The 13,853-nt window shown below is 56.2% G+C and overlaps 3 protein-coding genes across 3 annotated transcripts; 2 read left to right on the top strand and 1 right to left on the bottom strand.

The window, feature by feature from the left end:
• Positions 1-3,673: 3,673 nt before the first annotated feature.
• On the top strand, positions 3,674-5,959 carry COL26b_009650 (uncharacterized protein; the record flags this gene model as incomplete). Its single annotated transcript, XM_053182371.1, has 3 exons — positions 3,674-5,609; positions 5,662-5,800; positions 5,863-5,959. 3 exons carry the CDS (start codon positions 3,674-3,676, stop codon positions 5,957-5,959), a joined length of 2,172 nt encoding a protein of 723 aa, XP_053033649.1.
• Positions 5,960-6,705: 746 nt separating this feature from the next.
• Positions 6,706-7,636, bottom strand: PUP1 (proteasome core particle subunit beta 2; the record flags this gene model as incomplete). The annotated part of the gene is made up of 2 exons (XM_053182370.1): positions 6,706-7,392; positions 7,511-7,636. 2 exons carry the CDS (start codon positions 7,634-7,636, stop codon positions 6,706-6,708), a joined length of 813 nt encoding a protein of 270 aa, XP_053033648.1.
• A 743-nt stretch (positions 7,637-8,379) lies between these two features.
• On the top strand, positions 8,380-13,205 carry COL26b_009648 (uncharacterized protein; the record flags this gene model as incomplete). The annotated part of the gene is made up of 3 exons (XM_053182369.1): positions 8,380-8,481; positions 8,560-9,220; positions 9,355-13,205. The coding sequence occupies 3 exons, from the start codon at positions 8,380-8,382 to the stop codon at positions 13,203-13,205; spliced, it is 4,614 nt and encodes a 1,537-aa protein (XP_053033647.1).
• Positions 13,206-13,853: the final 648 nt, after the last annotated feature.

The following is a 13,853-nucleotide window of genomic DNA, read 5'->3' as shown; positions in this document are numbered from 1 at the left end:
ATTGGTCTGGACCGTCGTCCGTGGCATGTAGCTCCGTTTTGTTTTGGTATTGTTCCGTTGTTCATGGAGACGAGATGCCGGCGACAGGCAACGGTGGTCGGCCGACGGGGGGAGACGTTGACGTTCCACGTTCCAAAGGTGGCCCTTCCCCGTCGACAATAACCGACGACGATCAAGACGACACATCGCCATGTCTCGAGGTTGAATCGAATGGCTCCGTAGGCTCCGTAGCGGCTCCGTAATTCTGGGGCAGGCTGCAGAAAACGGTTTGGCGGGCAGGGAAAACCGTCGCGGACACGAATGATGAAGTGACGGCGCAAATCATCGCTGGGAGCGCGAGCCTGAGCCTGGACCTCCTGGACGCCAGGATGAGAGAGGAGCTGAGGATCTACATAGCTCACTGGCCGTGACTCCTCAGCAACCGGAGCGGAATATTTGTGCATAATGGCGACTGTCTTTGCTTGTGTTGCACCAGGTGCTGATCGCTCGATGGCCGGTCCAGATTTCTGGCGCAGCGTGTTCTAGGCTGCTTTCTCGCCCCGTGTTAGTGCCGTTGTCTTGTTGCTAAAGTTAGGTCTTTTGGCCATCCGCTAAGGATTTGGGTGTGCTGGGGAAAGCGGGAAGCATTGGACCTCACGCAGGTACGGGCAGGCACAGCACAGGCACAGGCCCAGGGGCCTTACTAAGGTCGGTGAGGTGAGGTAGGCATGGCGTCAAGGACGACAAGGCAGAGGAACCAGAAGATGTAGAGACCAGAAATGATATCAAGACATTTCTGAGACGGGCAATGATGAACATTGCATTTGGGGCCGACGAGGAGGCAGCTGCAGCCTGCGTTCCTTAGTTTTTTCCTTCCTTCTCTAGGTACTTTACGGCAGCGCTCAGGGCAAATCAGTGTCCGGGCGAATAAAGGAAGGAAGCGGGACAGGAGACGGCCAAGACCGAACTGCCACTGGAAGACGGCCGAGAGAAGGCCTGCCTGCTGGCTGAGGGAGCCAACTTTCGCTGTTTGGGATCCGGTCAGGTGTTTTGGATGTTGGTTGGCAATTCAGACGGGAAAAGAGCAGCAATCCTCTGGCTCCTTTGAGGCAGTACACTCATCAGTAAGGTAACTAACTCTCTGCGACCCGACTGCTGCGACAGACAGGATCCCGCTCATCATACACAGGTGCGAAGAGGGACGCTCTGCATCCGGTCCAAGAGTGATGCGAGTTTCCCTCCCTACCTACCTAGATACCTACCGTCAGCTCGTGTCAAAGAGCCGGGCCACCTGACGTGCTTCATACCCACCGCATCTTACATCACCACTCGCCGCGGTGGTGTTGAGGCACGGATGGCGATCGTTTGAATCGCAAGCTAGGCATCTCAACCTGAAGTTGACCGGTCTGCAGCCCATGCCCATGCCACCCATACCTCACGGCCAGGAATATGGCCAACAACCAACAGCCAACTCGGACCTGACGGGCGACTCGTGTTGAAGGCCGAGCATTGGATGACCTGATTGCCACCGGCCAGAAAAGGCCAAGCCACATAGCTCATGTGGTGGTGTGGGCGACGACGGTCCAGACGACAAACGGATTGTGGCTCCGTACCAAAAGTCTAGACGGTGTTTTAGCACCCGGCCACGGTGCTGCTACGGGCGACGCATTGGCATTGATGAACAAGGAATTGGAGACGCGCCGTTTCCACTGCGAAGGGGTTCACGCTTCAGACCAGCCAGCCCAGGGTCGATGATGGGACGGGAAAAGAAGGCGAAGACGAAGAAGAAAAAAAAAGGGGAAATTGGGGCTTGATGTTAGTGCATCGTGTCGCCATGCAATGCCTGCACCCCGGATTGCATACACATTTTAGCACCGTCTGGTCTGTTTTCTCTCTCTCTCTCTCTCTCTCTCTCTTCGCCTGCCCTTTCCCTGAATGGCTTGGGTTAGCTTCCGTTTCGCAGACTGCCCACACCTGCATTGTGTTCACTGGCCTCGCAGGATGAACTGTTGCGGACCTGCAGCTGGCGCCCTGCTGTGCTCCATGGGCGTTATTGGAGAATGTCCCGTCTGCTCGTAATAACAGATTCTGGGCCCCCATCTCCGTCCCCTTCCCTCCCCCTCTCCACTGGATGATGCCCTGGACCTGAATGCAGTGACGGCTCAGTCTGAGTCTGCAAGGGAACCACACCCCCAGCAACCCCCTGCTTTTGTAGCCGCATGGGGCCCTGGACGACGTCGTGACTACATGTCGTGCTAACCTGGAACTCATCCCTTGTGGTCTAGCGCTGTTGTGTGCTGTGTTGTGTTCTGTCAAATCTGTACGGGAGGTGCCCGTGCTAAGGTCCCCTTTAGCGTGCGGTAGTGCTAAGCCCAACGCAGTCTGTTCGCTCCGTCTCCACGATTGGACCACTCCCAAATCGACCTGCTGACAAGTCAGTCGCTGCAACCTCCTGCACCTCCTGCTGCTGGTTTGCCTTCATCTACACGGCGGTACGTACCTTTTGGTTCTATTTTGCTACCTCCCCCGGGCTGAGGAGGAGGTCGTTTCCCAGGCCAGGTCCCTCTACCGTAGTACGGCCCCCCCCCAGGCCCCTACCTCACCTCTCTGCGACCTGGTTCTCTCTCAAAGGTACCTCCCCAGTTACCACTAAAACGGTGCGTGTCCGTACCTACCTTACCGTTCGCACCTTCGTCCGCCTCCTCGTATCCGATTCTCTGGGGGAGACAGAGATCGCTTCCATCTCTTTTGATCCTCACCTTCTCTTTTCCTTCCTTTTCCTTTCCTTTTCGACCTTTTCCCCCCTCCCTCGTGCCCGTGTGCCCCAAATCTGCCTTTAGCGACAGATCAATGCCAGGCTTCGTCGAGAAATCGTCCCGCTCCTTCTCGGCGTGAGACCTCACACACCACCAACACGAAAAAAAAGTCAAAGTTGGCTCAAAACTGGCTTTGCCGTCCAAGGAACGATTTCCCTCCTTCAGAGCATCCCATTGTCTGTTTCCCTTGAAACGTCCAAACGACCACCTTCCATTCGAACGCTCTTTTCGTCCCGACTTCCCACCCGCACTTGCACTTGGCTGCTCCGCCTTCCTCCTCCGCAGCCCACCACGCAGCCAGCACCGACGGACAAGCCCAGACGGGATCAATCAAACTGCAGGAAACTAAAAACGCACACGCGCCCTTTCACTAGCGGCCTGCCTATCCTGCTTCCGTTCTGGCCTCTCTGCCTTTTACGACTGCGTCTGCCTCTAAACAAGGTATTCATCCTGTTTACTTCCGCAGCTTCAAGTCGACGACGACATTCGTTACCTGATCTTCGAATCCGACTTCCTCTGCGCGTCGATCATCACCGCTGTACCAAACTTCAACCTTCCCGGCCCGCCACTGCGACCTTTGGCCTGACCTCATCGTTCATGCGCCGCCCGTAGCATTCCCGTCAGCCACACCACCATCTGGCCAACGACCTGTTATTCGACCTCCATGCCGGAATCCTCTTCCAGTCTAGACTGACGCCATACTCGATCCTTCCCCCGAGACAAGACTTGCACCGCCAGGATTCCAACCACCAACCTCTCCCAGCGAACCCCCCGATCTGGCGTCGACTTCCTCAAATCAATCCACCACCAGCTGTGTAGCAACCACATCGCCTTGCATGGCGTCTTCAGAGCAGGAAGCGACGCATACGCGACCGACCATGTCGCCTCAACGCCCCAACTTCCTCGACCTTCGGGCGCCATCCAGTATGTCGAACGTATCGAGACCGCTGCGATCCCCCAGACTTCACGTTGCAGGTGAGGCGCCTCCCGAATTGTCGCCTCTCGATGCCTTCGCCCTCCAGAGTCGCCTTTTGGCGAGGCAGCTCCAAGCTGCGGCCAACGGCGACGGACGACGAATGAGCCGACTCCCGCCTTTGACGACCGAGAGCCCTCTGGTTGTCCAAGGCCGATCTGACTACTTCCGCTCCATGTCCAACGACTCTGGCTCCGATGAAGTGGCGCTTCCCGAGCTTCAGAACCCTGGGTTTGGCATGAGAACCGAGATGGAGGACGCTTTCCCCTCAGAGAAGGACCGCCCGAGATCAGTGCATCCACGAATGAGCCGAATCCCGCCTACTCCCGACGAGAACGTTCCCCTTCCTCCCCAGCCTCAGCTTGACACGATGCGTGGACGTCCTATGGAATCTGTAGGAGAGGACCACGATGAGACAACCTTCGGCGCCAGGAGAGAACAGTCACCAGCGCCTATGGAGCACCCGATCAGCGACTCCCTCCTTCATGCCTCACCACCAGCAGTACCTATGCGTTCTCCAGCACGCTCCCGCGATAACTCACTTGGGACATCTCCTGAGAAGTCAAAGGCTCATTCTTTCGATGGTCCCGGTTTGGCCCCCCCAAGACCCAACTTCATTGCGCGATCAGCCAGCTCCATGTCCTCGCCTCTCGACAACGCTACCGACGACACCTCAATGAGCAACTCCATTCAGTCTCTTCCTCCACGCAAGCTGTCGAGTGGCAGCGCTTTCGTATCGGCCGCGTCCCCGAACCTTAACCCTGGACCTTTCCAACGTTCCCCATCCGTCAGCTCGGAAGCTTCTATGCCACTGCCGCGACCTTCTTTCAACTTCTCAAGGCCGATGAGTCGCGCAGGCACTCCAGGACTGGAAACACCAACGCGCCAAGCCTCATCAGACAGCCAGCCATCCTTTGTATTTGCAAATGACGATTCAGCCAACACTCCTGTCAGCATGAACAGTGAAGGTTTCCCGGATCCCATGCATGACGACGGAAAGGCGGCCCCCTCATACATTTATTCTAAGTATTCACTTCCTAGAGGCAAGATGATTCAACGGTCGGTTCCTCTCGATCCTCACCCACAGGCCTCTTTCCAGTGGGAACAGCCCATGACTCAGCCCAGCAACGTCTCGACGATCGCTCATGGAGCGCCCCCCTCACCTCCGACACGGCCGTCCAGTTCTGCGGAGGTAGGTGCTCCTGGCGATCTCAACTTGACGAAGAATGGCATGAACCGTGGTGGCCCTGCGCCGCAGCCGTCCCCCAACCCGAGCCGCCCATCTACCGAGAGCCGACCATCAGAAGATGACCCGAGAGGCCGCGCTCTCACATCTCCTGTCCACGATGCCGCCCGTGGTCAGACTGCCATGTCTATGGCAACCACCGATTCCAGCAGTACTATTAAGGGCGCTCGATCTCTGGCTTCGGGTGCACCTACCACTTCGGAAATGACAGCCGAAGAGCACCTAGCCAAGGGTATCGAGTGCCACGAGAATGGCTCCGTCAAGGAGTCTACTTACCACCTTCGCCATGCTGCCAAGGGCGGAAACGCTACTGGCATGCTTCTATATGCGCTGGCTTGCCGCCACGGCTGGGGCATGCGGCCCAACCAGCGTGAGGGTGTTGAGTGGTTGAGAAAGGCAGCTGAGGGTGCCAGTGTTGAAATTGCCGATGATGAAGACCACGTCAAGGAGGGCAAGTTTGTGGATGCCACAGAGAGAAGGACGCGTAAGGCACAATTCGCACTCAGCATCTATGAGCTCGGTGTGAGCCATATGAATGGATGGGGTATTGAGCAGGATAAGGCTCTTGCCCTGCGTTGCTTTGAGATCGCTGGATGTAAGTTGCCAAAGAATTTCATCTCTAAGACCTCTCACTGACAGAACACTAGCTTGGGGTGATGTTGATGCATTGGCTGAGGCAGGATTCTGCTACGCCCAAGGCATCGGATGCAAGAAGAACCTTAAGAAGGCTGCTGGTTTCTACAGACAAGCTGAAGCCAAGGGAATGAACATGGTCGGCAACAGCTGGTACGTATTGCCTCACAATGAAAGCACCCAGGAAGCCGCAGTGCTGACATGAAACCTCGCAGGATCCACAAGTCAAAGTACAATGACGATGACAGCAACGGAAAGAAGTCCCGCAGCAAGTCCAGGACGCGCACCATGTTTGGCATCAAGACTGGCTAGCTACGAGTCTTTTAGGAGTTCTTTCTGCGCGCGCATGGCTTCTGGCGGCATTTCACGGATCATGACCACTGCATCACCACATCACCTTCATACCCCGCATCTTCGGAGTTTTGGGAAGCTGGCTCTACGGAGTGCAGCTGTTTTTTCTGGGCATTTCAAATTCATGGATGGGAATTGTGCCATTTTCTGCATTCAGCAAGGTACGCTACACGGGAGCAGGGGGAGGACGAGGTTGTCCTAATACCCATGCAACAATGGACCAGCCCTCTGCTCCGTGCCACGGGAGGTGGAAAAAGTGAGGGATCGTTTAGCGTGTACAGACCTTGATTGAACATACCCTTGGTTCCTATGTATATACCACATTTGCTTTGAGGGGAGGGCCATAAAATCCTCCTCAGAAGTTTTCCTTTGTTACACAAAAAGGGCTTTGCCTGCATAATGGCAGTCGCAAGGCGAATGGGAAAAAGCCTTCCACAACTGATTCCTGGATCTACACCTTGGTGCCACATGCCTCCATACTGATGTCTTGGTGATTGCTGGTATCAGACTGCTTTACTACGATTATTGGTTGCTACAGGGCCCCTACCCGAGTCAACTTAATCACTCACATGCGTTTTTGGCTTCATCAGTGTCAATGTCTTCTATTGCCATTGTCCATTGTGTTGGTACATCAACTCCTCGTCTAGGGAGCATTTTCATTAGCCAGCCTCTCGCAAGCCCGTATCCTCATAAACCCGTCAGCCCGCTCATGCATCGACCTCCATCGCCTCGCCAGCCGGCACCTCCGTTACGCTCACATAACGGCCAATCTCGTTCTTCTTGATAATCTTCTCGTTGAGGACGGCGGTCGTGCCCTGCTTGAAGGCGTAGCTCTTGAGCTTGGCAGTACGCTCGTTGGGCTTGACGAAGCCGCGCTTGAGCGTGGTCTTGTCCTTTGTGATGACGGCGACGTCGACGTTGCTTCCGGAACCCAGATCGTTGAAGATACCGGCCTGAATAGCATCGCTGGCAAGCTTAACAGCCTCCTCCTCGTTCAGCTGGGGCTTCCACTGGGTCTCGAAGACGGACATGGCGGCGAGGGAGCCGGAGCCCATGGTGACGTAGGGGAGCTTGTCGGTGGAGCCGTGGGCGTGGACGGTGAACAGGTGGGTTCCCGTGGGGTCGACGCCGGCGACGACGAGGTAGGCGCCGATGTGGCCCTGGTACTGGAAGAGGTGCTGCTTGAGCATGGTCATGCAGGTGACGACGCGGGGCTTGCGGCCTGTCGAGAGGGCGTGGAGCTCGAGGTTGGAGGAAATGATTGCGGTGGTGAACTCGGTATCGGCAGCGGTTCCGGCACCCGCGCACCAGATCTGGGGGGCGATGTAATGCAACTTTTCACAGTTCTTGTCCGCTACGATGGGACCCGACGTCGCTCTTGTATCGGCCGCAATCTGAATGGATAGTTAGTACGAGCTTGTGGTACGAAAGGGCGGTACGCGGGGGCGAGTCCAGTGACTGGATCCATGCTACTAGCTGATGGAGGGGAATCTAGTGTTTGGGAATACTAACCACTACTCCGCCGTCGAATATGCATCCCACGATGGTGGTACCTGTGCTAGTCGCCTTGGGCAGGGGGACACCTCGGGCGTGGAGGGCCGCATTGCGGTTGTAGTTGGAGAAATCGAAGCCAGGCATGGTTGCTGACTTGGCTGGCTAGACCCGGACGCTGTGATTGTTCTTTCTCGGTCGTCGGGGTTGTGGGAAACTTCGTGATCGTTCGGTCGTGGTGGATGGTATGAGGTTGGCAGAGGTTCCGCTGGGCGTGGAGATGTTGAGGGACGTGGTGAAGGCAGGAGCTGATGACGAGGCTAAAAGCTGCCTTCAATGGTGTCGCCCGCTGTTTGGGGAGAGCTCATGCAGCGGGAGGCACCCTGACACCGACAGATGCCAGTGCTGATTGGCCAGGGACGCCCCATGAAGCTGCCTAAGCTTCACGTGATCTACCTAGTCAATGCGACCGGGGTGACGGACGGGCCCAGTAGCAAGCAAGCAGGAGCTCCATACGAATTTTTGGGAGCAGCAGCAGTCTGTCCCGTCGCCAGAGACCAGGCAATCAGACGGTGCAACATCTAGAAGGCATCACTCTTCTGCCTTAAGGCCAATTCTTTCGCGTTTTAACGTGTGAAACTAAACCAATCTCCTTTTTATCGGCATTTTGGCGCTCAGCAGTCTTTTCTAGAGTCGACAACGTCCCTGCGCAATACTCACTGGTTGCGACTGTAGCAACCGCACCCAGCTGCTTGCGACGAACGGGGGAAAAAAAAAAGAAAAAACTTCCCGTATATCAACAACGCGGCCCCTCCAACGAATGCAAAGAACCACCCCCAGCTGACCCAACAAGTCCCTCCTCCAACGAGCCGGTTGCTCAGCATTCCATCATGGCTTTCGGCTTCTCGAACCAAGGAAACGCCATGCTTGGAAGCACGGCTGGAGGCGGAGGACTGAATCAAGGCCCCGAGCTGGAGGTGATCCAGACCGAGGTGAGATCTGGTCACCGACACCGTCGATGCCGTTGTCTATCACACGTTCAAAGCTCACCAACTAAAACTATTGTCCAGGCGCTTGGTTTCAAATCGATTGCCGGAGACGCGAAGCTCCGGCTGACGTCCGCATGGTCCCCTGCACCCGCCGACACGGCCTCCCTCCTGAGCATCGCTCCCCGCCGGGGACTCGTCGCCGCCGCCGGCCCCGATGGGATCACGATCGCCTCGACCGAATCTGTGCGCAAAGGTTTCGAAGCCGATTCTAAGGAGAGCGACAGCTCCGATGTCCGCGCCTTCCAGCCCCAGGTCAAGCTGCCTATGCCCATGAGGGTGTCGCAGCTCGCTTTCAGCGCCGACGAGAACTACCTGATTCTGTCTGCCGAAAGTGGCGGCGGTCTGGCCGTCTATGAGACCCAGAGCCTGCTCAACGGCGGTACTCAGGCGGCCTTCGAGCTTGCAACGAACGGGGAGACACTGAGGGCGCTGGTACCGAACCCTACGATCGAGAAGGCAGAACTGGTTGCCATTGTGACGAATAACGGGAACTTGCACATGGCGAACTTGAAGGATAGGAATATCAGCAATGTTCTGAAGGCGCAAGTCAGCTGCTTAAGCTGGAGTACCAAAGGAAAGCAGCTTGTCGCAGGCTTGGCGGATGGTACTATCTTTCAAATGACCCCCGAGGGCGAGGAAAAGGGGCAAATCCCACGACCGCCCGGCGTAGAGAACGCTCACGGTAGGTTTTTGTGATGCGAATTTCGTTGGGAACGCGAACTGATCATCTGCATTCAGTGTCTTCTCTGAGTTGGCTGGAAAATCACCTCTTCCTGGCCATCCATACCTCAACAAAAGAATCTCCCCCGACATCAGTATACCACATAATCACCAGAAAGCTCCCGTCAGACTTCACATTTCAGAAGCTCACAGACCCCGTCGACCCCTTTGGCGCAGAGAACACTCCTCATCACTCAATATTACGACTGAAAGACTTCCCTCCTAACCTTACGGATCTGTTGATTGTCGCGTCCACAGCATCCCCTGATATCGGCCTTCTCAGCAGATCAAAGACGCCGCTGTCTCCGGATAAGCCAGCAGACAGTATCTCCAATGTTTTCACAACAACAGAGCTTCTCGACGACTCCAAGCGTGCGTCTCTCCCTATGACGGAAGACTTCCAGAACACAGTCCCGATTGGCGTTGCTCTCGACTTGTCGAGCAAAGAGAAGGTCTACAAGCCTCTGCCTGCGGACGAGGAGCTTGAGGACTCACCGGGCCCACTGCCCGGCTTCTGGGTCTTGAACCATGAGGGTGTTCTGAGCTCATGGTGGATCGTGTACGAGGACTCCATCAGAGGAGGCACAACTTACCCTGGCATGGCTGTGCTTGACACGTCTGCTCCAGCGCCTGCTCCTACACCCTCGGCGCCTGCAGCAGCTCCAGCCGCTCCAGCAGCTGCGTCACCTTTCGGTGCACCCTCTCAGCCATCAGCGTTCGGCTCTTCTGCGAGCTCGACGCCGGCATTCGGTGCCCCCTCTGCTTTGGGCGGTGGCCAAAAACCGGCAAACCCTTTCGGCAGCGGCGGATCCACCCCTGCATTTGGCGGCAGCTCTGCGCTAGGAGCCAAGAGTTCACCATGGGGCACATCAAATGCCTTGGGTTCTGCGACCGGCGCATCGTCAACAGGATCAACGTTTGGAAGCACCGCGTTTGGTGGCAACACATCTGCTGCTTCGCCTTTCGGCCAAACTTCCACTCCTAAGTCGGCGTTCGGGAGCGGCGGTGCATTCGGCAGTGGCAGCGCCTTGGGCAGTACTCCTGCTGCGGCTACCTCTAGCCCAGCTTTTGGTCAGCCTTCATCTTTTGGACAGTCCTCGTCCCTCGGTGGAAACAAGACTCCTGCTGCCGCTACCTCTAGCCCAGCTTTCGGTCAGCCTTCATCTTTCGGGCAGTCCTCGGCTCTTGGTGGAAATAAGTCTCCCTGGGCAGCTGCAGGTTCAAGCTCAGCCACTACAGGGTCGACATTCGGACAGCCTAGCACCTTCGGCTCTGGAAACAAGAGTGTCTTTGGTAGCGGCTCGACACCGACAGCCGCGGCTACTCCTTCGTCAGGGGGTGGTTTCGCAGGGTTTGCATCGTCTGGCGGCTTTGGTTCGCTTGGTAACAAGAACGCCAACGAAGGCGGCAGCGTGTTTGGAAGCAAACCCTCCTCAAGCCCTTTTGGTTCGGGCCAGTCTCCTTTCTCATCCACCAAAGATACTGCGTTTCCACCGCCCAGCCAGAAGCCCAGCAGTGGTGCTGGAGTCAATCCTTTCGCCGGTCAGCCCTTCAAGTTGGAAAGCAGTTTCAAGCCCGATCCTTCTGCAAAGGACGATGACGATGACGAAAAGCCTGCTACCAGTGGCGGATCCTCGTTCTTCGGCGGCGGCTTCAGCTCGGCCCTTGGAGATGCTAAGCAGACAACACCTACTAAGGAGCAGAGCATGGACACAACGGAAGAGACACCCAAGCCTAAATCAGTTTTCGATTTGCCCTCCACGACACCCAAGGAGACACCTGCTCCTAACAAGGGACTGTTCGGACTCGGGACTGCGCCGCAAAATGGCCGAAGTCTGTTTTCCAAGCCCTCGCCAAAGTCCTCGTCGTCAGGCTTCAAGCTGGAGCCCCAGAGTAAGACTCTCACGGATGCTCCCTTGCCTCCCGACTCAACGAGCAGGGTTGAGTATCCTCTGGGAGAGTCGTCTTCTTCCTCAGGCGGGGCAAGTAAGGCTTCCCCGAAGGCAGGCGATGCTCCTCTTCCCCCTGACTTCCTCACGACGCCAAAAGCATCTCAGACAAAGGCTGTCGATGACCCGCTTCCTCCCGATTTCCTTAAGCCTAAGCAGTCGACGAAGTCATCAGATGACGCACCATTGCCCCCTGACTTCATCACCCCCAAACCTAGTAAGGCTGTGCCATCGACTACACCTCCGACAGCACTGCCATTGCCCGCGGAGGAGAAGCCGAAGCAGACGGCGCCAGCGGCTGCCCCCGACTTCCTCAAGATGCCCAAGCAGTCTCTCACACAAGCAACCTGGTCATCCACGCCCGTCAGTGAGACGCCCGCTAAGGAGCCAGAAGACGCTCCCCTGCCACCCGATTTTATCACCAAACCAAAGACGAACGACCTCCCGGCCATCCCAACTGTCCCGGATAGCGACCACGACAGCGATCTGGAGGAGGACGAAGAAGGGTCCGAGGGTAGTGGAGTCGACGTCGCAAAGGATCTTAGTCCGTCCATTGTGGCCATGACTCCCAATGCAGGTCTGACTCCTCAAAGCTCTTTCGGTGGTGTTAGCAGTAGCACTTACTCAATTCCGCGCACAGAGGAAGAGAGACCACGACATTCGCTATTCGGCAACAATGTGCCCACACTCCCTCGTCCTTCGCAAACGAGCCCACGATCCCCCAGCCCTGTTAGGGCCGCTATTCCAGGACGCCTGCGCCAAGAGTCAGCTCGCTCGGTTAGTGCCCCTGGTATGGCTTCTCAAATTCTCGGCGCCCAGAGAAAGCAGCCCTCCCAGATGGGTATGTCCATAGTCGGTTCTAAGACTACAATGGAGGACCCGTTCGTTGCGCAGCAGAGGTTGGCGCGCCAGAGGAGACAAGCTGAGGAGACGCGAACTTTGGAGGACGAGGAGGACGATGAGATTCAGAAGATTCTTGCATCCAAGATCGAGCCCAGTCTCAAGCTGGACGACTTCATCGCGCACTCCAATGTGGTACCGTCAGCAAAGGAAACCATCCCCGCGCAAGTCGAAGCCGTCTACCGTGACATCAACTCCATGATTGACACTCTTGGTCTGAACGCCCGATCGTTGGCAAGCTTCATCGTAGGACACGATGTTGGCTTCAAGCAGGGTGGTCGCCGCAAGGAAGACCTTGAAAACCCCGAAGACTGGGTCTTGTCTGAGATCGACGAGCTCGGCGAGGTCATCGACAGATCTCTCGCCCGGGACCTAGAATATGGCCGTGTTCAAGACGTAGAAGAGAAGCTGGAGGCTTGCAACGAACTTGCGCGTGAGATGTCCCGCCTGCGGTCGAAGCAGGACGACCTCAAGAAGATTATGATGGTCAGACTCGATCCCGACCAGGCCGACATCAGCCGCTCCTTAGCTTTGAGCGCCGAACAAGCTGCTCAGCAGAACGAGTTGCGTCGTGAGTATGCCAACTTCTCCAAACTCCTCGCCGAGGTGGAGGAAGCCTTGACGCTTCTCAAGACCAAGCTCGCATCAGTAAGCAGTGCGTCTGGCAAGGGCAACTCCAATGTCCCCACCGTCGAGGCCGTCATGCGCACCATCAACAAGATGACCAGCATGGTCGAGAAGCGATCTGGCGACATTGACGTTCTCGAGAACCAGATGCGGAAGCTGCGCTTCTCGTCGGTTAACAGCCGCGAGGGCTCTCCGATGGCCACCCCTCAGAGGAACAGCAGGTCGCTAATTTTCTCCCCCGAGCGTATGGCCACGGCGTCACCCGGCACTCTCCGCAACTCCCTTGTATCCTCGGTCGCTTCATACGGCGTCCGTGGCACGCCTCCCCGCAAGAAGCTGTCTGGCTTCAGCCAAGATGAGAAGTCAGAACTGATGGCGAAACGGGCCAAGAGACAGGCCGTCTTGAACAAGCTCAAGGCAAATGTCGAGAGGGCCGGCGTGAGTGTGTGGACCCTAGAGGATGCGGAGTAGAGCATTGTTAGACATACCTAGATTGGGGAGAACAACGCTCGGCGCGTATGGGACTAATGAAGCAATGGCATATGGGAATGGAGAGCGCAGACAGTGTATATCATAATGTACAATGGAACCAGCAGTATATGCAGCCCGATCTAGCCTTGTCAAGTGGCATGTCAGACTCTGACCGGCCAGTGTGAGCCTAAGAACGGAAGTATCATGTATCCTTATCATTGCAGTCGACACATAGCTGCTCATGTGTCTGTATCGTGTCTCTTGTGAAGGTTGAGCTGCTGACGGCTTCTTCGAGTTGGTACGATAGCTCCACGCATGTTACATTCAAAATTCACTGTCACACAAAGTCAGCCTTGTGAATGGTTGCCTCCACGGTTTATGTCGTTTTACTACCCGGGTTCGAGGTGGAACCCTTTTCTGAGCCGATGAAACGATGCAAATGTGAGATCGCGGTCAGTCACGCACGTAGGATCTCAATTGAAGAGTACATGACAAGGCGATTCAACGTAGGACTTGAAACCTTTGGAGGAACCGTCTAACCAGACAGCAATGGTCATAGCAATGTGCAGTATGGGAATGTTGTCGTCATGTCCGTAATGTTGCGACAGAAGTATTGGAGAATGGTGGTCAGTCTAGGCGTTGTCCCAG

This window comes from Colletotrichum chrysophilum, assembly GCF_026319265.1.
Source record: "Colletotrichum chrysophilum strain AFK26 chromosome Unknown scaffold_95, whole genome shotgun sequence".
Taxonomy (NCBI): Eukaryota; Fungi; Ascomycota; class Sordariomycetes; order Glomerellales; family Glomerellaceae; genus Colletotrichum; species Colletotrichum chrysophilum.
The sequence above is the reverse complement of the archived record's forward strand: the minus strand, read 5'-3'. Positions and strand labels throughout refer to the sequence as shown.